This window comes from Protomyctophum parallelum (assembly GCF_964188405.1).
Source record: "Protomyctophum parallelum genome assembly, chromosome: 20".
Classification (NCBI taxonomy): Eukaryota; Metazoa; Chordata; class Actinopteri; order Myctophiformes; family Myctophidae; genus Protomyctophum; species Protomyctophum parallelum.
The window spans coordinates 20,259,554-20,279,108 of record NC_139718.1 but is presented as its reverse complement, the minus strand read 5'-3'; the positions used below and the strand labels follow the sequence as shown (position 1 = coordinate 20,279,108).

Here is a 19,555-nt window from a genome sequence, read left to right as displayed (position 1 = left end):
ACTGTGTACTCTTTTTGGATGGCTATGGACAATTCAGAAACCTGCCAATGTCATCCTCAGCTGCTCCAAATGAATAGAAACTACAGCCTGCCTTATGTCATTTGGTAGGTAGGCACTGGTTCCTGCTGTCCACAGCTCCACTGCTTCTGGAAGAGAGTAGAAGTTGAAGGTAGAAAGAAATACCATCTATGAGCATTTATGACGACCAATTAGGCGGCGGCCTATACAAAGATGGGTTGAAAATGGGTGAACTGGTTCTTTAAGTAAACGAAGCAATACCACAATGTAGAAATACTGTGTTGCCAGTTGAATTCCTGTATTACATTTTACTTGAGTAAATTATGGTATTCAAAATATACTTATAGTGTAGTAGGCGTAGAAATCGGCTATATTGCCCAGGCGGTGGCGTAACCGTCTGGGCACCCGACTGGTAATCCAGTCGCAGTGTGCCGCGGGTTCGACTCCCGAGCCCGACACTGCCTTTACTGCATGTCATCCCCCCATCTCTCTCCCGTTTCCTGTCAGCCTACTGTCTGTCCCTTCAAAAACCAAGAAAAAAGAAGAAAAAAAAAAAGAAAAAAAATCTGCTATAATTTGAGTAAATATTCGTACTTTCCACTACTGGACCATCTGGACATGGGTGTATTCTGAGATAGACATATGCCAAGCAATAGTCAATAATTATTATGATAATTTTCATTACATATATGCTGTGGCATGTGTAACCCCATTCTGGGTCATTGTGTGAGATATTGCTCACACTAAATTAAGAGCTGCAAGCACATACTGGGTGTGTTCTATAGGCTACTATTTACACCCAAGAATAGGTAGACCTATTACTTTTCAAATTTGTCACAATATTGGCTAATGCAAGGCAGTGTAAGTTTTTACTGTTTGATAAGCAGGACTATTTACATACAAAGACCCACATGTTTGTACATGTAATGGGGTACAATTGGAGTTAAAGAAGTCATTAGCAATTAACTGCCTGGGGTGAGCAGTCTGAGCACAGTGTTACTTATCAGTTCCTTTTCTCAATAAAATAGCCTATTGTAGATTATTTTCATTCAGTCAGATACCTCATTGAAGCTCAAGCTTAGTCTCTGTCTGCACTCTTCATTTCATTTTTTGGGCTTTGGTCAAGTCCTAAATAATACGGGTTGGATTGGATGGTGTCACTGGTGTGGATGGGGGAGGGGTTGTTTTCTTTCAATATTTCTTCTGAGCCAATAAGCAACAGTGTTAGCATGCTCAATTAATCCAATTATCATCAAGAAATTATGCACAGGGTCAGCTACTTGTATTGGGCTACATTACATTAACCATTATACTGTTTGAAATGTATGCTGAATAATATATTTAATATATATTATTAATATATGTATCTATCTATACATTATTAGAAGGGGCCCATGTTGTAATGTTGACAATACATAGAGATTTTTTTAAAGCCCTTTATATTTACCTATCATCATGGCATACAGTATGTTAATTAAGAGCTAAGCAATGACACTTGATGAATCGTGCATATATGTTTAAGCTGCACTGATATTTCCTCTATATAGATTCAGTCATCATAGTCTGGTCATTGTCTCCCATGTCCCAAGTGGTCACAAAAGAACACCCTGTTCCAAAACTCGACGCTGTCGCTTTAACAAGGCCGGGGACGCCCATATACAACAGCTTTTGCAAATGTATGAGGAGTGTGACATGTCGAGCGTGCCTTCAGCCTATCAAATGCGAGCGCTAACCGCGGGAGATCTAAATTTCGCGGGACGAAGTTTGGCGGTAAAACAAAAAGCTGTTCTTCTTCCTACCTCTTGTCCTCTTGTATGGAGAGAGCAGAGCTGAGAGCTGGCGGATCACGGGAGTCACAGAGCATCTCGTTTTCCATAACTGGGGAATACAACTAAAGTAGCCTATATTTGTCATTCTCAAGAGGATCCTGCTTCACAGTGAGGACTGTAGAAACGCACATTATTGGACTTTGAACGACAAGACCGTTTGTTTATTTATTTATTTCTTTACTATACAATCGACTGTGCAACCTTTGCTGCCGGACAAAGGATCACTGACCAGTGTGCTATTTTAAATCAATTCGCTAAACAGTCATTTATTTGAAACGCGTGGATCGCACATTACATTTATCCATGTTGCACTCCATAAGCTAATTTCACCAGGGTAACGTTTATTTTTCGAATTCGTTGCAGTGTTATATTCGTCTACAGACAGCCTGCCAAGAAAGCCTTGGAATATCGTTCTAGATTTATCACTGTGCCAGGCTATTTAAAGTTTTAAACAGTAGACTTCTACCACTACTTTTACCAGCTAGCCAGCGTTTTAAGCTTAGCTCATTCATGAAAATGATGCGGGTGCCTAAAGGAGTCTCTCCGGCGTTGGGTCGGGGAGCCGCTGGACTGCCGTGCTCTCAGCAGCAGAAGTTAAAGGTTCTGTCGACCGGAGGAGCAAAGACGGACCTGTTCCACACAGGACTGTCCAGTCCACCGATGCACACGATACCGTCTGGGTATTTCACCCAGATCTGCAACACCACGGTGGCCGAACAAAGAGCGAGCTGCCTGTATTCAACCCCCCACGGACCAGAAGCTAAGCCGGCCAGATCATCCTCCGGTCGAATGCCGGTAAATACTACAACAAACACACTCACACGCACTTTGAACAATACACATAGAAGAAACTAAATGTACTGCACTTATCTATGCATCAATAACCAGTGCCCCGTCACCCCGTGTGGGCAGATTAATTCCTGATTTGCATTGGTATGCATACTTAACTGTAACTGGGTTTTTCTGATGAGCTGACGTGATAAGCCACAGAGGAGCCACTGTGGCTGCTGTTGTGTTTGACGTGCATGAGTCGTGTTGCTTTTGCAATTTCTTGCGAGCTCTGAGAAACGACTTTATGTCTGTGACATTTCTCCCGCACCCCAGCTGTAGCACAGACAGACAGACACAGTATATGAGTGTTTGACGCTCGGCCTCGGATGCTGTGTGTGTAATAGTGTATGTGTTTGGGGGGGGGGGGGGGGGGGGTCTGCGGGTCGTAGTTGATAATGTTTGGAGTGTTTTTTGGGGGCCCCCTCGTGAAAAGGAAGGATGAGTTGCCCCACAGTGGGAGGTTGCAGGGTGTGTGGGGGTAGAGCTATTACTGAATCAAACAAAGCCTGGGGGTCATTTCAAACTGATGCAAGAAACCAGATTTCACACATTGCAGACTCAATAACATCACATTTATTTCACCAAATATTTGTAAAATTGTTTGGGGGTAAGATTAGGCTGCCCAATCAGGTATTGCAAGTAATTAAGTCATAATTACCTGAGTATAGACAGTTTAGACGGCAGCTGTCCCAACTTCCAACCATAATCAACATGGACCACCTACACCTTACACTGTAGGGTACTACAGTATCTGATCTGCACCTGTCATGTGTGTAGTCCTGTGTAACCAGTCTATGGTCGCCGGTGCCGGTCAGAGGTCGTAACAGGACAACTGGCCTGCATGTTTTCCTGCGAATGGGACATGATGTGCATGTTCCCGGGATACACTGAGACTTTGTTTGTCCTTATATCCATGTAATGAGTAGTATTCATGGCAATATTATTATTGACCATATGATTATGTGCTTCACTCTAGTTACATGTAAGCCATTGATTGTCTATTTTTGGATTATGTTAAAAGCTTGATGACCTTTTCTGCTCAAGGCCTTCTCCGTACAGTGCAACATACTGTATAATATATGTGACAGCACTGGGATAGAGTAAGCAACATGGAGACAGTCCAGACTCTACACCTGTTGCTGTTTGTTGGGTTGGCCTCCTTGCAAACACTGGACCAATCTTCTCAGACCCAAGGAAGTGCAGCGGGGGCTAAAGGGGTTAATGGTCAAAGTCTGGCCCGGGAGGGTCTCCAAATCTCATGCTAACTCCCTTGGCCTTAGACCTGTACCCACTAATAGGCCCATCCAAGAGGATTAGTTGAGCATAAGTAAGGTGGAAAATGTAGGCTACCGCTACCACCTGGTTTATCATAGGACAAGGTGAACCGTATTACCATATTGAGCCTTTTCTTGCATCTTCAGGTTTCTGTTTTACTTCGAGCAGACTTAGTAATAACGATCTGCTCACGTGAAAAAACATGTATTAATGTCGGCAAAAGTCACATACGTGTTAAGCACAATAAGCAGATTTTCTTGCAAAAATAAGATTGCATTTTTGCAACGCAATTGTCAATTGCGTTGAACAAAAATCACACCTGTGTGAACAAGTGAGGGGCATCATCATACATCATCTCATCCCGGCCAATCACTTTGTATCAATCAATTTGTGTCCTCACCTTCATCATCAATGTTGTCATCAATAATTTACACTATGACGTAAAATTGTCCATTCATTGTCAATGGGAATTTTTATGTTTGTGTAGGACAAAGTTTGTGGACACACACCAAAAGCTGAACATATGAGGGGCTAGCTGCCCCTCAAAAATATGTTTTACTCTTCAGTTGTTCAGAAGGGTGTTGGACTGTAACACTGGGACCGGGTGTATAAGTCCTGGGTCGATATGGCACAGTATTGTATGCAGTGTCATGAGGAGGAGATGGTGACACTTCCCTGATAAGCAGCAACCAGGATGCTGAGTGTGTTTTAACACTGATAGGGTGCTCTCTCTGCCCAAGACAGACTATAGGCCGACTCCTTTTCTATGTTTGTCTCTGTTCTAACCACATTGACCACACTTCCAAAAGGGATGATGCACAATGCACATTCAGCTATAGATCACCTACACGGTTCTATACCCTGAAATTGAGCTTAAAGGAAGTAGGAACTAAAGAAATGTGTTCTTATTGATACATTCTGGAAATGGCAGGATGGAAGTAATGGGTTTCATAAGTCCAGACATTGGGAAACTTCCTCTGAACACATAATCCTCTATTTATTTTATAATGTTTCATTATGACAGCAGGCAGCAGATTCATGTTTTGGCAACACTAGTCATGTTCAGAAATCATTCACCACCGCACCGGCAACACATGATAAGTGTCTATTCCTTCCTTCCCTCCTTCAAAACATCTGATGATGGTTCCCCTTTCAATCGGTTCTCTTTTTTATTTTATTTTTTATTATTAACGTTAGGTTTATTTTGTTTTTTACAAATGCAGATCTGTTCTCTTTTTAATAGGTGTACTGAAAGGAGAGGCTAAAATGGGAAATGGAAATGACATTTTGCTTCTAAATAATTGGTCTTTTTTAGTGGTTTAGTACTGACAAAAGGGGCAGGATTTTTCTTTTTCATAGGAATGTGTGCACTCACTGCACTGTAGTAGAGGAGGAGAGGAGGCTTATTGTGAATGTGGAGTGGATGGCCCTTTGCTCTCTGACACAGTGCATGTTGTATATGACAAATTATGTACGGTACGCCACAGCAGCATACCGTAGTATTAATGAGTCACTCAATAGATGGCCTTCTATGATGAGGACAAGGACCATGAGATAAACAGTTGGGTCATCCAAACGGAATGAGTTATTGTCCAGGATCTCCAGAAAAATGATATTCTTGCTTTCTCTTTTTCCAAAAACCTGGGTTTTTAGCACAAAGGGTGTTTTTTAGACCATTATGATACATTTAGCCAAGCCTTACAAACCAACCATTTCCTTTTAGGATTCGGGGGTTAGCCTTTAGGCTTAGCGGTGTGATACATACATATTCAGCGTTAAGTCAGGGTCATAGTCTTCTGACAATGACCCGGCCAGTAATGAGGTGGGACATGCCCCCGCCAGTGTCCCACCTGATCGTTAACGCTTCTTTGGTTTCTGCCAGTCCCTCTCTGAACTGCTCACTTCCTTCCACTAATGCTTATAATAACAACATGCTAACCACATTCTCACTGGTTTGCTAGGTGAGAGCTAGCTTAACAGAACGCAGGGCTCAGTATCCATTATCCAAGCTTAGAAAGTTGCTTTGTGAAACAGTTGTACAGTGATCAAACGCGATTTTAGGAATGAAGGCCTACCGGGACACAGCACTGCCTTTTGAAATTGCAATGTGAAAGTGTTTATGGTAAACAGTACATCTAGAGAACTTCAAAGACAGATATATATCTTACTCAAGGCTAGCATTTTTGCTGCCTGTGTGAACTGGTGATAATGTTGTGGCACTCACTCAGGTTCCTTTCTGGTTGAGAGTGAGGGTGTTACCAGGTTTAGAAAGGTTTAGGCTGCCCTAGGATCCGACGAAGTACCATAAGTTCTGGTCAGTGCTTGCCACTCTCACTGTAGCATCGGCTCCGGTAAAGGTTTTCTACTTTAATCATAGGCTAGGAATCAGACTAGTGAGACCACTGTCATATTAAATAAAGACAGCATAGGATTTGTATTTTAGTGGGGTTAGCAGGGCAACAAGATATGCCACAATGTGTCAACTTGCTGATTATTTATTTGCTCCCTGCCCTACTCATGGCATGATGTAGTGAGGATAAATTACATTGCAACATCTACAACATGTTGTGCACAAATTGTGGGCATAAGATAAACACAGAAACGTTATGGCTAATGGCTATCAAATAACCTAGCCGTTTGGTACGAATCTATGTGAATACGTTTTTTTGAGTGGTGCAACCACTCCAAAGAACAGCAATGTCCCTATGTCCACGTGTACTCTTGTCCCTATGTTTAGAGTACCAGTAGGGGCAAAAGTGGCGCTGTTGTGCTAGAAACGGAGAGAGATAGTGTTGCACTATTGCCTGCTAATTACAGAGAGGGGGAGAGGTGCCGGAACCGGGCTGGCACCCTGGGCGTGTTCCTGTGGGTCTGGAAGTTCCGGGGGCAGTTGTTCATGAGATGATGTATGATGTATAATGATAAGAACACCCTTCACTTCACACGGGTGTGATTTAAAAAAAATCTCCCAGCAGGTATGAAACCTTTTTCTTTACAGGTTTCTGTAAGTCAATGCACCTATGACTTATGAATAGGAGTGTCAGTGGGTTTGGACAGTAGAGCTGCCGTTGAGCAAGTCAGGACACTGACTGAATCCTTAAGTGCTGCTGATGAGCAGACAGGTTGTTGCCTTGCATTTCCTCTGCCATGGTGTGTGAATGTAATGCAAATTCTAAGCATTTGTATGCAATGTCCTTCGCACATTGGCTCCAGCGGTCCTCCATAGAAATCCCTGTGGTGAACTTCATTCAGATTGTGAGACCAGGCTGCCGGAGTGTGAGATTGGCCACGTTGCCCTGCTGTTCACACTTGAACCAAAAGCTGTATCATTCCCTAATCCCTGTCTACTTTCCATCATGTACCTTGTTTTAGCCCAGCCTCAGGCCAGCATCTAGGCCTAGGAGGACCATAATGTCCTCAGTGGGAGGGGGTTTGCATATCAAAGCCCCCTACTCCGCCAGCCCACCCAAAACAGATCCGCCCTTGCCTTTCTTTCACTCCCTCAGGGACACATTGACAATCATGCCAACAGCTAATGGAGCAGGCATTGTTATTATTTGACCAGCCATGGGTGTGGTAAGTATGGTTTTGTGTACAGAGAGAAACAGCAGATACTATTTGCAGGCATACAAGGACTTGCCCTTGGCTAGCCTTAGATGGAAGTGGAGCTCACTGCAGCCTGCTAGACGTGGTTTGTTGGTTGAGGAGAGGCCCAGCTAACAGAGTGTTGAAAGTATGTCACATGACTGAGATTATGAGCAAAATACCACCGTGGAAAGTTCACCAACGGAGAAACGGCGGGAATGAAGTGAGGGAGAAATAGCAACAGAGAGAAGCAAATCATGTGCAGCTCTTGGGTGTAACTAGGCAGAATGAGGCAATAGTAATAGTGTGGTCATTACTGTAACACAACTGACTTGGAGATAAATGGCTGCTAGGACTGCAGTAGATTCAAGCCTAAAGTTGCGGCACAGAGACACAGCTATTGAGAGAGGCAGAGGAGCATAAAAAAAATATATTCATAATCATACATTTCAGCTGAGTATTTATTAGAACCCTAATATATTCAGATGTATATATCACCAAAGAGCTCAAAATATTTAACTATGATTTTTCATATCGTTCAGCAGGTCTCCCATTTCACTTTCACATTGCCTTAATCATTGCAATAAATGTGCATGTCCTTTTACGACGATGCATTGCACTAGTGTCTTTGTGCTTGCATGTGAGGATTTCCTTCCTTTCCATATCTGCACTCTGTATTAATTTGTTCATTTTCAGAGTGATGGGAAGTTTGCTGAGTGAGAGACAGGCCGGCTGTATTTTCACTAGCTGAAATGCTGTTTGCATAACTTGGCTGACTCACCATATAAATCTCTCATGCGAGCAAAAAGAGCCCCCCACCCTCACCCCATACAGCTGCAGGCTAAAACCGTTGGTTCTCGTTCTCATTTGACGCCCTGGATATGTTTGAGTGTCAAAGAGAAGACCTATGAGGTCATGGCGTGTCTTTTAAACGGAATACACGTTTTGTTGAGATGGGAAGAAAAAGTAAACAGTGACATACATCTATAATATGTATACTTTCTTCCCATCTGAATGCTAAGATTGAGGAGGAATGTCTCCTGTTTGATTCCGGTCAGTGCTATGTGTCACAAGTCTTTCCCTCTCTAGTCTCTACCCTCAGTGTCCTGTCTCTTATGTCTCTCTACACCTTCTTGACATAACATAAATAATAACCTAAAATCTTTAGAAATACATCAGGGAGGAATCGAGCAAGATGTCTCCAAGCTGCAGTTGTCATAGATGTTGTTAAACCCACGGACATATCTCCTGTGGTGCTTGTTAATCCCAGTATCCCACATTATTCTGTCTTCATTTAAAGAAAAACTGGGCTGTCATTCTTGTCCTTTGTGTGACTCTGCCTGTCTTCTATGCCCATATGCTGTAAAGTTTGGCACACACACACACACACACACACACACACACCTGCTGTGGAGTTCCAGATGTCGCTAACTAACAGGTGGACATGTCATGGAGCACCCTGGGACAATGGCAGCCTTCATTAACCCCACAGCAACCCCAAGGCATCTACTCTTCCTGGTATAGTCCATGCCCACTTGGTCAACTATTTTTTATGTAGTTTAAAATTTCTCCCCAATTTAATCAATTACAATTCACCCCATGTGTTTATAACCCTGGCCTGTCACTGCCAACCCCTACTGTTAGTTTTGGAGGGTGACGTCAGCGTTACCATGTCCGCTTATTTTAAGCAACTTTGGGATTCTGTGTCTGTAAAGTAGCTTGTAAATAGTATTGGTAGTTTTTTTTGGGGGGTCTTGTTTCTTAACAAAGTGTAGTTGCTTATTTGGGCTGGCTTTAAAACATTTTACATTATAATTTAAACCAGTGGTTCTCACATATTTTAACATCATGGACCCCCAAATTAATTATGTATTCGTCCCCAACCCCCATCTGATTATATTTTGTGCCAGGGAGCCCCGTACCAGATTTGTGTTGTTAGAATGTTTAAATCATACAAATATTCCTCATATTATTTCAGATATACAAGCTAAATGCGTTGCATCGGTACTTGCTGTGAGCTTGTAGCTGATGTATAGAGTATATGGGCTTAAAGTGCTCATGTGGCCTTTCACATTTCATTTGGGCATTCACCTGACAGTGAAGATTTCAGCAGGTCGCAGGAGGGGGTGTAGTGTAACGTGTGTAGAGGGAAACACTATCCCTCCCAGTTCAGCACCCTGCTGAACAGGTGCCCTGACCAATTTGTAGAAGTCACAGTCACTAGTTCAGAGATGGACGGACCCCCTGCCGCCAGCCTCCCACCCAGAAACAAATTACGCTGTGTTCTTTACATATAAACAATAATAAACGATTAAATAAAATGGAATACATGGATTTGGTATGATGTTAGACAGTTGACCTTAGTTTACAGGCATGATCCTGGTAGTCCTATCATGTCAAGCCGGAGTCAGTATTCTCAAAGAACAGTTCAGAGTTTTATTAGCTGCATAGCAACAGCTAATCTTCCTGAGGTCCAGGTCTAACAGAATAGAGAGCAACTATTGCTTTCATTGTATCTTTCAACAGTGCACAGGAAGATAATTCACCAAAACTCTTCAGCACATTAAGACATACATATATACGGTTCCTTAAAGTGTATACGTTGGCCATGAACATGTATGGAAGGCAGAAGAAGGAAAAGTAAGAATACAGTGGTACTAACTAGTGTGTAGGCTCAGAGGGAGATGGAGGGTTTAGAAAGATACTAGCTAGCTGGATGACTGAGGTTATAACCAGAAGCTACTAATTACCCGGCAGCCACAGCAATGTCTGGATGAAATCCTACGCCTCATTAGTTCAGTCGGCTGTGTGTGTCGCAAGGCTGGTCATGTGTGGGTCTATATGTGTATGCACAATTGCACATAAAGTTTGTTTTTGTGCACTCTCTTGTTAAATCCCGTCAAGTATAGCGGTTCTGCATCAGTACTTAAAGCTGAAGGCCTAGTAGTCTAAAAGGCCAATATTGTACAATTTGTAGGAGCTAATAATAACGTGCGTGGGAACATTACACATTTAATAAGAGCCTTGGAAATAAATGGAAAATAATATATTTGTCAACTTTCTTTAATTCGCTTCGCCCAATTTGTCCATTGTTAAAATTGAGCCGTCGACCCCACTTCCCATCCCTTGTAATTAGGGAATGTCTTTCAGTTTCATTATGAGAATTTATGACAGAGCTTTGTAGGTCAGTCAGCATAGTAGTCAAAGGTGTTTTCCGATTTTATGATGAGTCAAAGGTTTGTGTGTGTAGGTGTTAGGTTTGTAGCATCAACCGTGTGTGTGTGTGTGTGTGTGTGTGTGTGTACACGTGTGTGTGTGTGTGTGTGTGTGTGTGTGTGCGCGTGCGCGTGCTGTGCTTGTTTGTGGTGGCAGTGTGATAGCATCAATGCATGAGAGAGCCCTGTGTGTTGTAATGGCAGCCAGATGAAAGGGGAGGGCATAGGGGACGGGAGGGGAGGAGGAAGTCATTGAATGATTCTAGGGATTTCCGTGCGTTTCGCGGGCAGTAGGTCGGGAGGCGGTCCCAGGCACACACACACTCACTCACTCAAGACCACCAGCCCCCCCTTGAAGTACTTGAGCATGTGTGATGGGGGGAGTCGGGGGACCCCCCGTCTTTGTTCCAAGCTCTAGAGAGGGTTGCCGTCACATTTACGGCTTCGCACTATTCAGCAACCCCTTATTTAGCACTTTCACCTGTCTCAGCTCCAGGGATGGGCGGGCCTTATTCCGTACATTTTATGCCCATGATTTAAAGCTTGACCGAAATCAATGTGATTTGTCATTTAGGATGATGAAGTGTTGTTGTTCTCCAACAACAGGCTGGGATGCGATTCAAGTAGGGCGGCTACTTTGTGGTGCTTAGCGCAGTAGTGATTGTAATCCAAAGATGATGGTTTCAGGGGCTTATGGTAAACACTGTTGTCTTGGCACCTTTCATGTTTCATGTTTGCATTTATGCCCAATACTTAGTTAATAATATGACAACTACTGAGCCTCCTCGAACAACTGTTTTTGAGTATTTGAGATTTGAGGGTTAATAATATAAATCTACTCTTTTTCTCCAGGCTAAGAGGAAGCTCGACCTAGAAGACCCTCTTTACCTGCCAGAGTTCCGCACCCCAAAAGGCAAAGGCAGTGCCGCCAACAGGATAGCAAGTCCCAGAAGTAAGTATACTTGAGTAAACAAGAATTGATCAAATCAATTAATTACTAGCTGCATTATTATCTGCGGGAGTCCACTATAACTGCCTCTGTGTCCGTTTCAGCGCAGTAGTTTAGAAAATTCTCTATTGCGGAACTATTGTGTTCTGAGTCGTTTGTTTCCTCACTGAGGTGCCCACTCTTCCTTGGTGCCCACCTATCCTGTTCCCTGGTCAAAAATCTCATCTCATGTGCCTGTTTGTCTCATTTGTGTTGCCCTCAGCTCCCAAGTCTCCTGGGGAGAGGACGCGGTATGACACCTCTCTGGGCCTGCTGACCAAGAAGTTTGTGGGCCTGATCGCCGAGTCTCCCGATGGCGTCCTGGACCTCAACTGGGCCACAGAGGTCCTCGAGGTCCAGAAAAGACGCATCTATGACATCACAAATGTCCTGGAAGGGGTTCAGCTCATTCGCAAGAAGTCGAAGAACAACATCCAGTGGATGTGAGTACTACAGTATAGGCTGGAATGGAATAGGCAATACGGTACAACTGTTTTGAGTCAGATTGTAGTCTTTGACTTGGGAGGGTTGTTTTGGTTGTGCAGTAACATTTAGCACCTCATTGACATTCTGGACAGACTGGGGGGGCATGCACAATGGGTTTCACTGGGTTGTAAAACTAAACTACTGCCTTTTGTTTTGTTAAGTAAGCTACCAGTAGTGAGCGATAGCAGCGTGATACATAGGACTGTGTGTGGCTGTTGTGACATTAATAATTCTCAAATACAACTAATTCGGAAACCACCAGCGAATGGTCCAGGTTGGGGAGCCCAGTCCTAGACCACTGTTTAACAATGTTTTTTTAGTTTAGACTCCCACTTACAGGATATCACCATGGTGTGATACTAGTCTGACAACACTGTATGACTGTTTATCGTTGAACCACGCCTGGCTTACACTTCTCATGCTGTGTGTGTGTGTGTGTGCTCCCAGGGTTGGAGGTGTATTTGAGGGTGGTGCAGCAGGAGGGCCGAAGGCCCGTGCACTGAGGAAGGAGCTAGGGGACCTGGAGAGAGCAGAGGCAGCGCTGGATGAACTGATCCAGTCTAGCTCTGTACAGCTCAAACACCTCACAGAGTACAAAGACAGCCAAAGATATCCTTTATATTTTGATTTGACAGATTTTTGTGGGTCACAGGTAAATATCTTCTTTTTTTTCTCCACATTTTAAGTGGAAGTGAAAATAGCTGTTCTACAAGCTCACAACGCGTTGCGGAGCAACACAATGTGAGCGTGTATCTTCTATTTTCAGTTGTTTGGTTCCCGGGGACACATCACATTTCTCTTTTGGGTCACAGGCTAAAAGGTTTGGGACGCACTGCTTTATCTACCGAACATGTGAGATTGTACTAGACAAGTTGAAACAACCTTTTTATCAATGACATTTACATTTTCTCAAGCTGGTTTTGTGAGATCTGTCACCAGCACTAGTTATGCAGATTTACATATTACATGATACATGATCTGTATCTCATAAATGTTATAACCCTTAACTCCACTGTACATTGGGCTATGTGACCTACCATGACATACGCTCCATAGCCACTCTCCAGGATCAAACGGTCATTGCCGTCAAGGCCCCTGCAGACACCAAGCTGGAGGTGCCGGAGGCAACAGGGGTGAGTTCACATTTTGGTTTCCAGGTGCGCTGAGGGTGGCACAGGGGTAAAGTTCCTGAGGTGGTTGTTATAGTTTCAGATTTCTTTAATTTTCAATTTAAATTTAGATTTAATAAGCATTAAGTGTTCCAATGGACACAATTGGACGTGTTCGTGAAAGGGTTAGCGTTAGTCTAGGTGTTAGCAGTGACAAGGGACTAGAATACATGGGAATAACGTGGGGCATAGGGAATCGACTAAATTGGGAGAATGAAAATTGGCACAAAAAAAGCCATTTTGGTTACATTTAGGCCTCTCCGATGCTATGCAGTTGTAAATGTTGACTTTTAACTTGAACAACTATCCTCTCTTTCTACCCTCATCACTAGGGTCAGCAAGGATCGTTACAGATCTATCTAAAGAGTAAGAATGGTCCCATCGAAGTGTACCTGTGTCCAGAGGAGGCTCTGGAGGATGCCAGCCCCATCAAAAGCTCCAACACTCCCAAAAAGGAATTTCCACAACCCCTACCTCAGTCCCTGGGTCCCCCTTCTACACCCACCATGGGCCCCCCGAACTACACTATCAAAGAAGAGTGCCATATCAAAGAAGAGTACAGTGTCAAAGAAGTGTACAGTGTCAAAGAGGAGCCTATGGAGGGTAAGCTGGGCTTTATGTGACATCATGCTGGAATGTGCCAGAGACTCTGTTGACAAATAATGCTGGTGAATAAAAAATAAAGGTATAATATTGGACATTTTAGAGTACTATCCTCTTAAAAAAAAGGCACCACATGAAACCAAAGGGTGACCAAAAGGCAACTACATAGTTTCTGCCTTTTAAAATGTACTGGTCAATGTACTGCATAATTGAGAACTGCATAATACGTGGACCGCTTTTTATCCGCTGATGGCGTAGGATAGGCTTGTTTGGAAACGCTTCCCATTCACAGTTTTCAGTTAAACAAAAAAACGTATATATTGCAACCTATTATTGGCTAATATAATTTTGCTGTAACTATTCACAAAACTCATTGTGGAGTTGTATTTTCATAAAGGCAGGTCTATTAATATATCACAATAAGTGAGTTGTGGTTCACCAGAGTGGCTCAAGCCAGCAGGAGATAGAAGGTGGGTTCGGAAATTCGCACTGAGTGCACTGGTGTGCCCTCTTGTGGTTCGTTTATTCAGTGCATTGTCGTTTGAAAAAATAGTGCGCTGCACCACAGGTGTGCTGAATGCCCGCACTGACCGATCCTACTCAGAAGTTTGGGTTGCACTCCCCGGGGGCTAAGCTAAGCTAGCTAAGGCAAGCATTTAGTACATCACCAAGTATTCATCATTTACTATGCTTTAATTGGTTAAAAAGATCCGTTTTAACACGCTAAGGCACGATGTTGCGAAGGTCGCTAGAGCCGACGCAGGTCTTTGCGCAACAGTATTGCCGTTTTGAATGACACCATATTGGCATTTTTGCATATATTTTTGTAATGCTACTGACATTTGTGTGCAACAAATTTTTTTAATGTCAAATCAATTAAGTCATTCAAGTGGCAGATGCCAAAATTATATTATGCCGTTGTGATCTACTGGTAGATCTACACCCCTGCTTTTACTGATAGAATATACAGAGCTATACATCCCACTATAATATTTATTTTGACATCAATGTTGAAGATTAAATTGTACTGTGGAGCTATCAAATGTAACAGACAGGTTATGAGTTAGTGTTTTTTGTTGTACTGTTGCATTGTATGAATGGTGTATGTAATGATATGAAATATGTCTGGGTTTTTTAGACCCCAGGAAGAGTAGCTGCTGTAATTGTACAGTAAGCTAATTGGGCTCTAATAAATAAATCAAATCAAATTTAACCATCGGCTTTTATTAGCATGTTTGATCATTAATGTGCTTTTTCTTAGTTCTCCCTCACAACTGTTACAATACGAAAACAGTTTAAAAAAAAGTTGAAATCTATTTTTTGTAGAAGTTTTTATTTTTCATCAAGTCGTCTGTCCTCTTGAATCCTTCCACTGTAGACTATTGTGTGCTCGATTTCATCCTGGGTTCTCTTCTCTCCTCTCCTGCTACTCTTCACACAGTTAACCTGTCTAAAGCAGACCCGGCCCCTCCCGCCACCCCGGCCGCCTCCAGTTCTCCCCTGCTGGACGTGGAGGGTCTTCTGGGCCTGCCCCCCAGCCTGCTCCAGATCACGGAGGACCAGCTCCCAGGCACTGCCTTCATCCCAGATCCCAACACCCCCTTCGTCAGCTTCTCTCCACCCCTGGACCATGACGACTACCTCTGGAGCTTGGAGGACGGGGAGGGGGTGTCTGACTTTTTTGACACCTATGACCTGGGAGATCTGCTCCGGAGTTGAGATAAAAGACACAAGGTGTGGGAAGAAGGGGCCGCAAGTGGAGGAAAAGAGGAGGTCAAATTGTCTGGAATGCCTCGTTGGGGTGGGAAACATTACACTATGAAGCCATTACTATTTGCTTTAGCCATGCCTGTTCGATGTCAATGATTATAAAAGGGGATTTACTCCTCTTGGTTTATTTTTATAATGCAAAACATTTTTTACATAATTTTTTAAAGAGGACAGAACTGGGATACAGGGTTGGTCTGTGATGGACACTGGTGTGGTACACTCACACTGTACCACCAGTAGGACGCGCTGTTTCTGAGCTGGTAGATTTGTTTCTGTCAAACTGCCATAAATATGCTGACCAAGGAATAGTTTGTAATGTCATACAAACATGGGGGTTTATTATGCATATCACATCACCTGGTAAATGAATTGTGGGCATTTGAGGCGGTGTTTACAGTGTGAGATATCTCAGGAATATTTTATTTTTTTGTCTCAATTCCAAAGTCTTAAATGTTTGTTCCACTCTTTGACCCGTAGGGGGCAGCCTTGTACTGTTTTAACTGTCTTTCAGTTCAACAGGATTCAGTCACTGGATGAGACTAAGCTAAAACCCAACACCCAGAGCCACACAGAGTGGGTGTTAAGAAACCTTATCTTCATGTATCTCATCACAGATACTTCAGCAAGATTATTTCTATCAAATATTGCTGTCAATATGGACTTATTTGATCAATTGTAAATAATTTGAGAATCTTACCATTAACTTTTATCTATGTGAAAAATGCAGGTAGATCTGATTTTGAAGGTGTATGTTCTCTACCTAATCAGTGTCGTTCTATTTTGCTTTAAGTCTTTTGTAAGGCAGTTATAGTTAGTGTTTGCAACATGTTTCCAAATCTTCTCATCGTCTATGCTGGACCAATAGCCAAAGCAAATAGGTCTTCTTATGAACAAAATGGCTACCGATTGAACCGCAACAATCTCTATCAATGATAAAGATATGATAGCTTATTTTTAATTGATGACATCAACTTCGATAGCTTATTTTTAATTGATAACATCAAATTACTTTTTGGTTAGTAGATAAATACTATATGGATATGCAACATCTGGGTTGTTGCTAGGTCATGACTCATGAGTTAAGTGATGTAATTAATGTTAATTGGTGTAATTTTCTCTCCTTGTTTTAGGGGAGGACTTTTTATTCAATGGCAGTTTGTGTTTTGCCAATGCACAGATACAGAAACAATGACTACTTTAAAACGTCAACTTTTTTTACTCTACATTTGGTAGTTTTACCTCTTTTTTTTAAGTCAAAATAAGTGCCCCCAAAGTCAAAGTTGTGACTTGTCATTAAAACTATCTGGACATTCTAGACATTTGGCTACCTGAATTCCTTACTGAAGTGTGATGTTTGTTTTGTTTTTATTTTCTTTGCTTCCCCCACACACTGTGGGAGATAAGCTATGTGTCCTGTCCTACCAAAACTTGAAATGGTGTGTGTGTGACGTGTGTGTGTATTTGAAGGTTTGGGAATTTGGGTGTGTATCTACATGTGTGTTTTCAAAATGTAGATTAGAGAATGTGAATTCAGAAATGTTGTAGTGTTTTGTTTTTCTCTGTACAGAATGTTTTTTATTTATACCTACTTTTCTGAAAATAATTGGAAATTTGATAGACCATTGTACATATGATTTTACTGTGTTTTAATGACATGCAGCACTTAATATTTTGTTATGTTGTGTGGTCTGTTTGAATTGATTTAATAAATATCAAAGCCATGATTTACATTTGGGTTCTGTTGTTGCCGAAGAGGTATGTGCAAAGCACATCTGCACATACCTGCTCACTGAATGCCCTCCACATGATCCAGAATGCAGTGGTGGAGTACATTTACTCCAGTACAATTTTGAGGTATTTTTTAGTACTTTACTAGAGTATTTCCAAATTTCTCTAATTTTCTACCCCCCCCCCCCCCACACACACACACTGACACACACACACGCAAGGTCACATATGACTCATTGTGAGTTTGAAAATAGCTGATCGATATCAGCTATTTTATTTAAGATTTTATTTTTTATACATTTGAAAACTTGTGAAATGGAACATTCTGCATAATGCATACTTTCTACTTTTTGTACTTTATGATACGAATAGTAATAATTTAATTCCGGACTTAAGAGTATTAAGTCTTTCTAAGATTATTTCTAAAGTGCATTCACTGCATTGCAATTGATACTTTTAACCGCCACCATTGACTCCGGCGCTGCAACTTCTCTGCCGCAGGATAGGCCTATAGCCAAAATTAACCGGAACCAAAATCACCTAAAGCTAATCTGGGGCTCCGTCTTTTGAGCTAATTTAGAACTTCCTGTCTGAGAGCTAGCTAATTTAAGACATCCGGTTGCCTTCAGAATAAAATAAGGTTATTTAATTAATAATTATTACATTACATTATTAGTATTATTATTACATTACAGTTATTGTAAAGACACACATTATGTTTCTGTGTAAAAATAAGTAATTAAATAACATCAAAAAGTTATCTAAATGGATAAATGCTATTCACTGGAGTGAATATTCTATTCTATTCTAAAAACGACTTATAAATCCTAAAGCCTTGTCTATACTTCACTGTGCAACGGTCCTATGCTGGACAATAGCAGATATGCAAACTCACATCTCATTCAAGACACTGAACTTGCAGATCTGCCATTTTTGAACACACTATAAAGTTAACCATTTATCATGCTGCTCTACGTGGCCCTGCATTCTGTGACATTAAACCAAATGGCATTTTCCACTCTATGACACTACTGTTCTACATTTTTGTCTAATAAAATAGGCTATTAATTGAATCAATCAAACTGCATTAACTAACAGAGATACTACTAACCAAGCTATCCATGTCAACATGCTCTATAGGAGTCTCAATAACAGGTATAAGTAACGTTTAATGTTTAGTAATTTTAATGTAGCAGAAGAGGCCATTCATTGAACAGAGTTTTGCACAATTTTAACATCCCAGATCGATTGAAATATGAATCTACTGTGCTGTGCTACACCATGATATATTAAGAGTACAATAACATTCCATTGTGAATAAAAACGTATTAACCACAGTGTAATGCTAAAGGTTTCATCACAGGGCTGTCTGCTTCATGTAATATCATTAAAAGTGTTGTTGGTGACAGTTATATGAGTTGGAAGCATTAAGACCCATTTTAACCCTCAATGGCTTCCTTTCTGACAAATAACGTTATTGTAAAAAAAAAAAAAAAAACATTCACGCGTTCATATGTAGCTATTTTGCATTAGAAGCGGATGGGACCAAGGGACCCGGATGTAACGTAGGGGCAATATGACTACAATAATGACTACAATAGATTCGCGGTTAAATCTCGCGGGCGTGGCCTCACACCGGAAGGAAGTGCCGCCGCCCTCAAATACGGAAGAGACGCGTGGAGGTAGGTTTGGTCAGTGTTTGTTTGGAACGTGCCACGTCACCATCGGTCTTCGGAGCAAGTAAGTGATAAATGTTATTTAATACTTAACGCTGTTGTTGTTTGTGTGTTCAAACGTCTATCACTTGAAGTTACTTGTTATGATGTTTATATATGATGTTTGTACGAAACTGTAAAACAGTGTTTCAGTAGCCGAATGGTTAGTGTCGAAGGTTTATAAACAACTATGCCCGGCCTCAATGTTTACTAACCGTCGACAGTACCCACTCGACTACCGAAACACGGCTTTAAAGAGTAGTATTTACATATCTAAACACAACAAGTAACTTCAAAAGTGATAACATGTTTGAGCCACGGACCACCATTTCACATTAATAGA

At 41.9% G+C, this 19,555-nt stretch overlaps 1 protein-coding gene across 1 annotated transcript; it reads left to right on the top strand.

Annotated features, from left to right (window-relative positions):
- The first annotated feature begins 1,830 nt into the window (after positions 1-1,830).
- Positions 1,831-17,385, top strand: e2f2 (E2F transcription factor 2). The gene is made up of 7 exons (XM_083791901.1): positions 1,831-2,642; positions 11,606-11,705; positions 11,965-12,184; positions 12,675-12,836; positions 13,246-13,360; positions 13,729-13,999; positions 15,441-17,385. The coding sequence occupies exons 1-7, from the start codon at positions 2,358-2,360 to the stop codon at positions 15,716-15,718; spliced, it is 1,431 nt and encodes a 476-aa protein (XP_083648027.1). The 5' UTR covers positions 1,831-2,357; the 3' UTR covers positions 15,719-17,385.
- Positions 17,386-19,555: the final 2,170 nt, after the last annotated feature.

Excerpts from the sequence above, each read along its gene's own strand:
- e2f2 (XM_083791901.1), top strand. The coding sequence starts at position 2,358 with ATGAAAATGATGCGGGTGCCTAAAGGAGTCTCTCCGGCGTTGGGTCGG. Across the intron at positions 2,643-11,605 it reads CATCCTCCGGTCGAATGCCG|GCTAAGAGGAAGCTCGACCT; the intron begins GTAAATACTACA and ends CTTTTTCTCCAG. Across the intron at positions 12,837-13,245 it reads GAGTACAAAGACAGCCAAAG|ATTGGGCTATGTGACCTACC; the intron begins ATATCCTTTATA and ends ACTCCACTGTAC.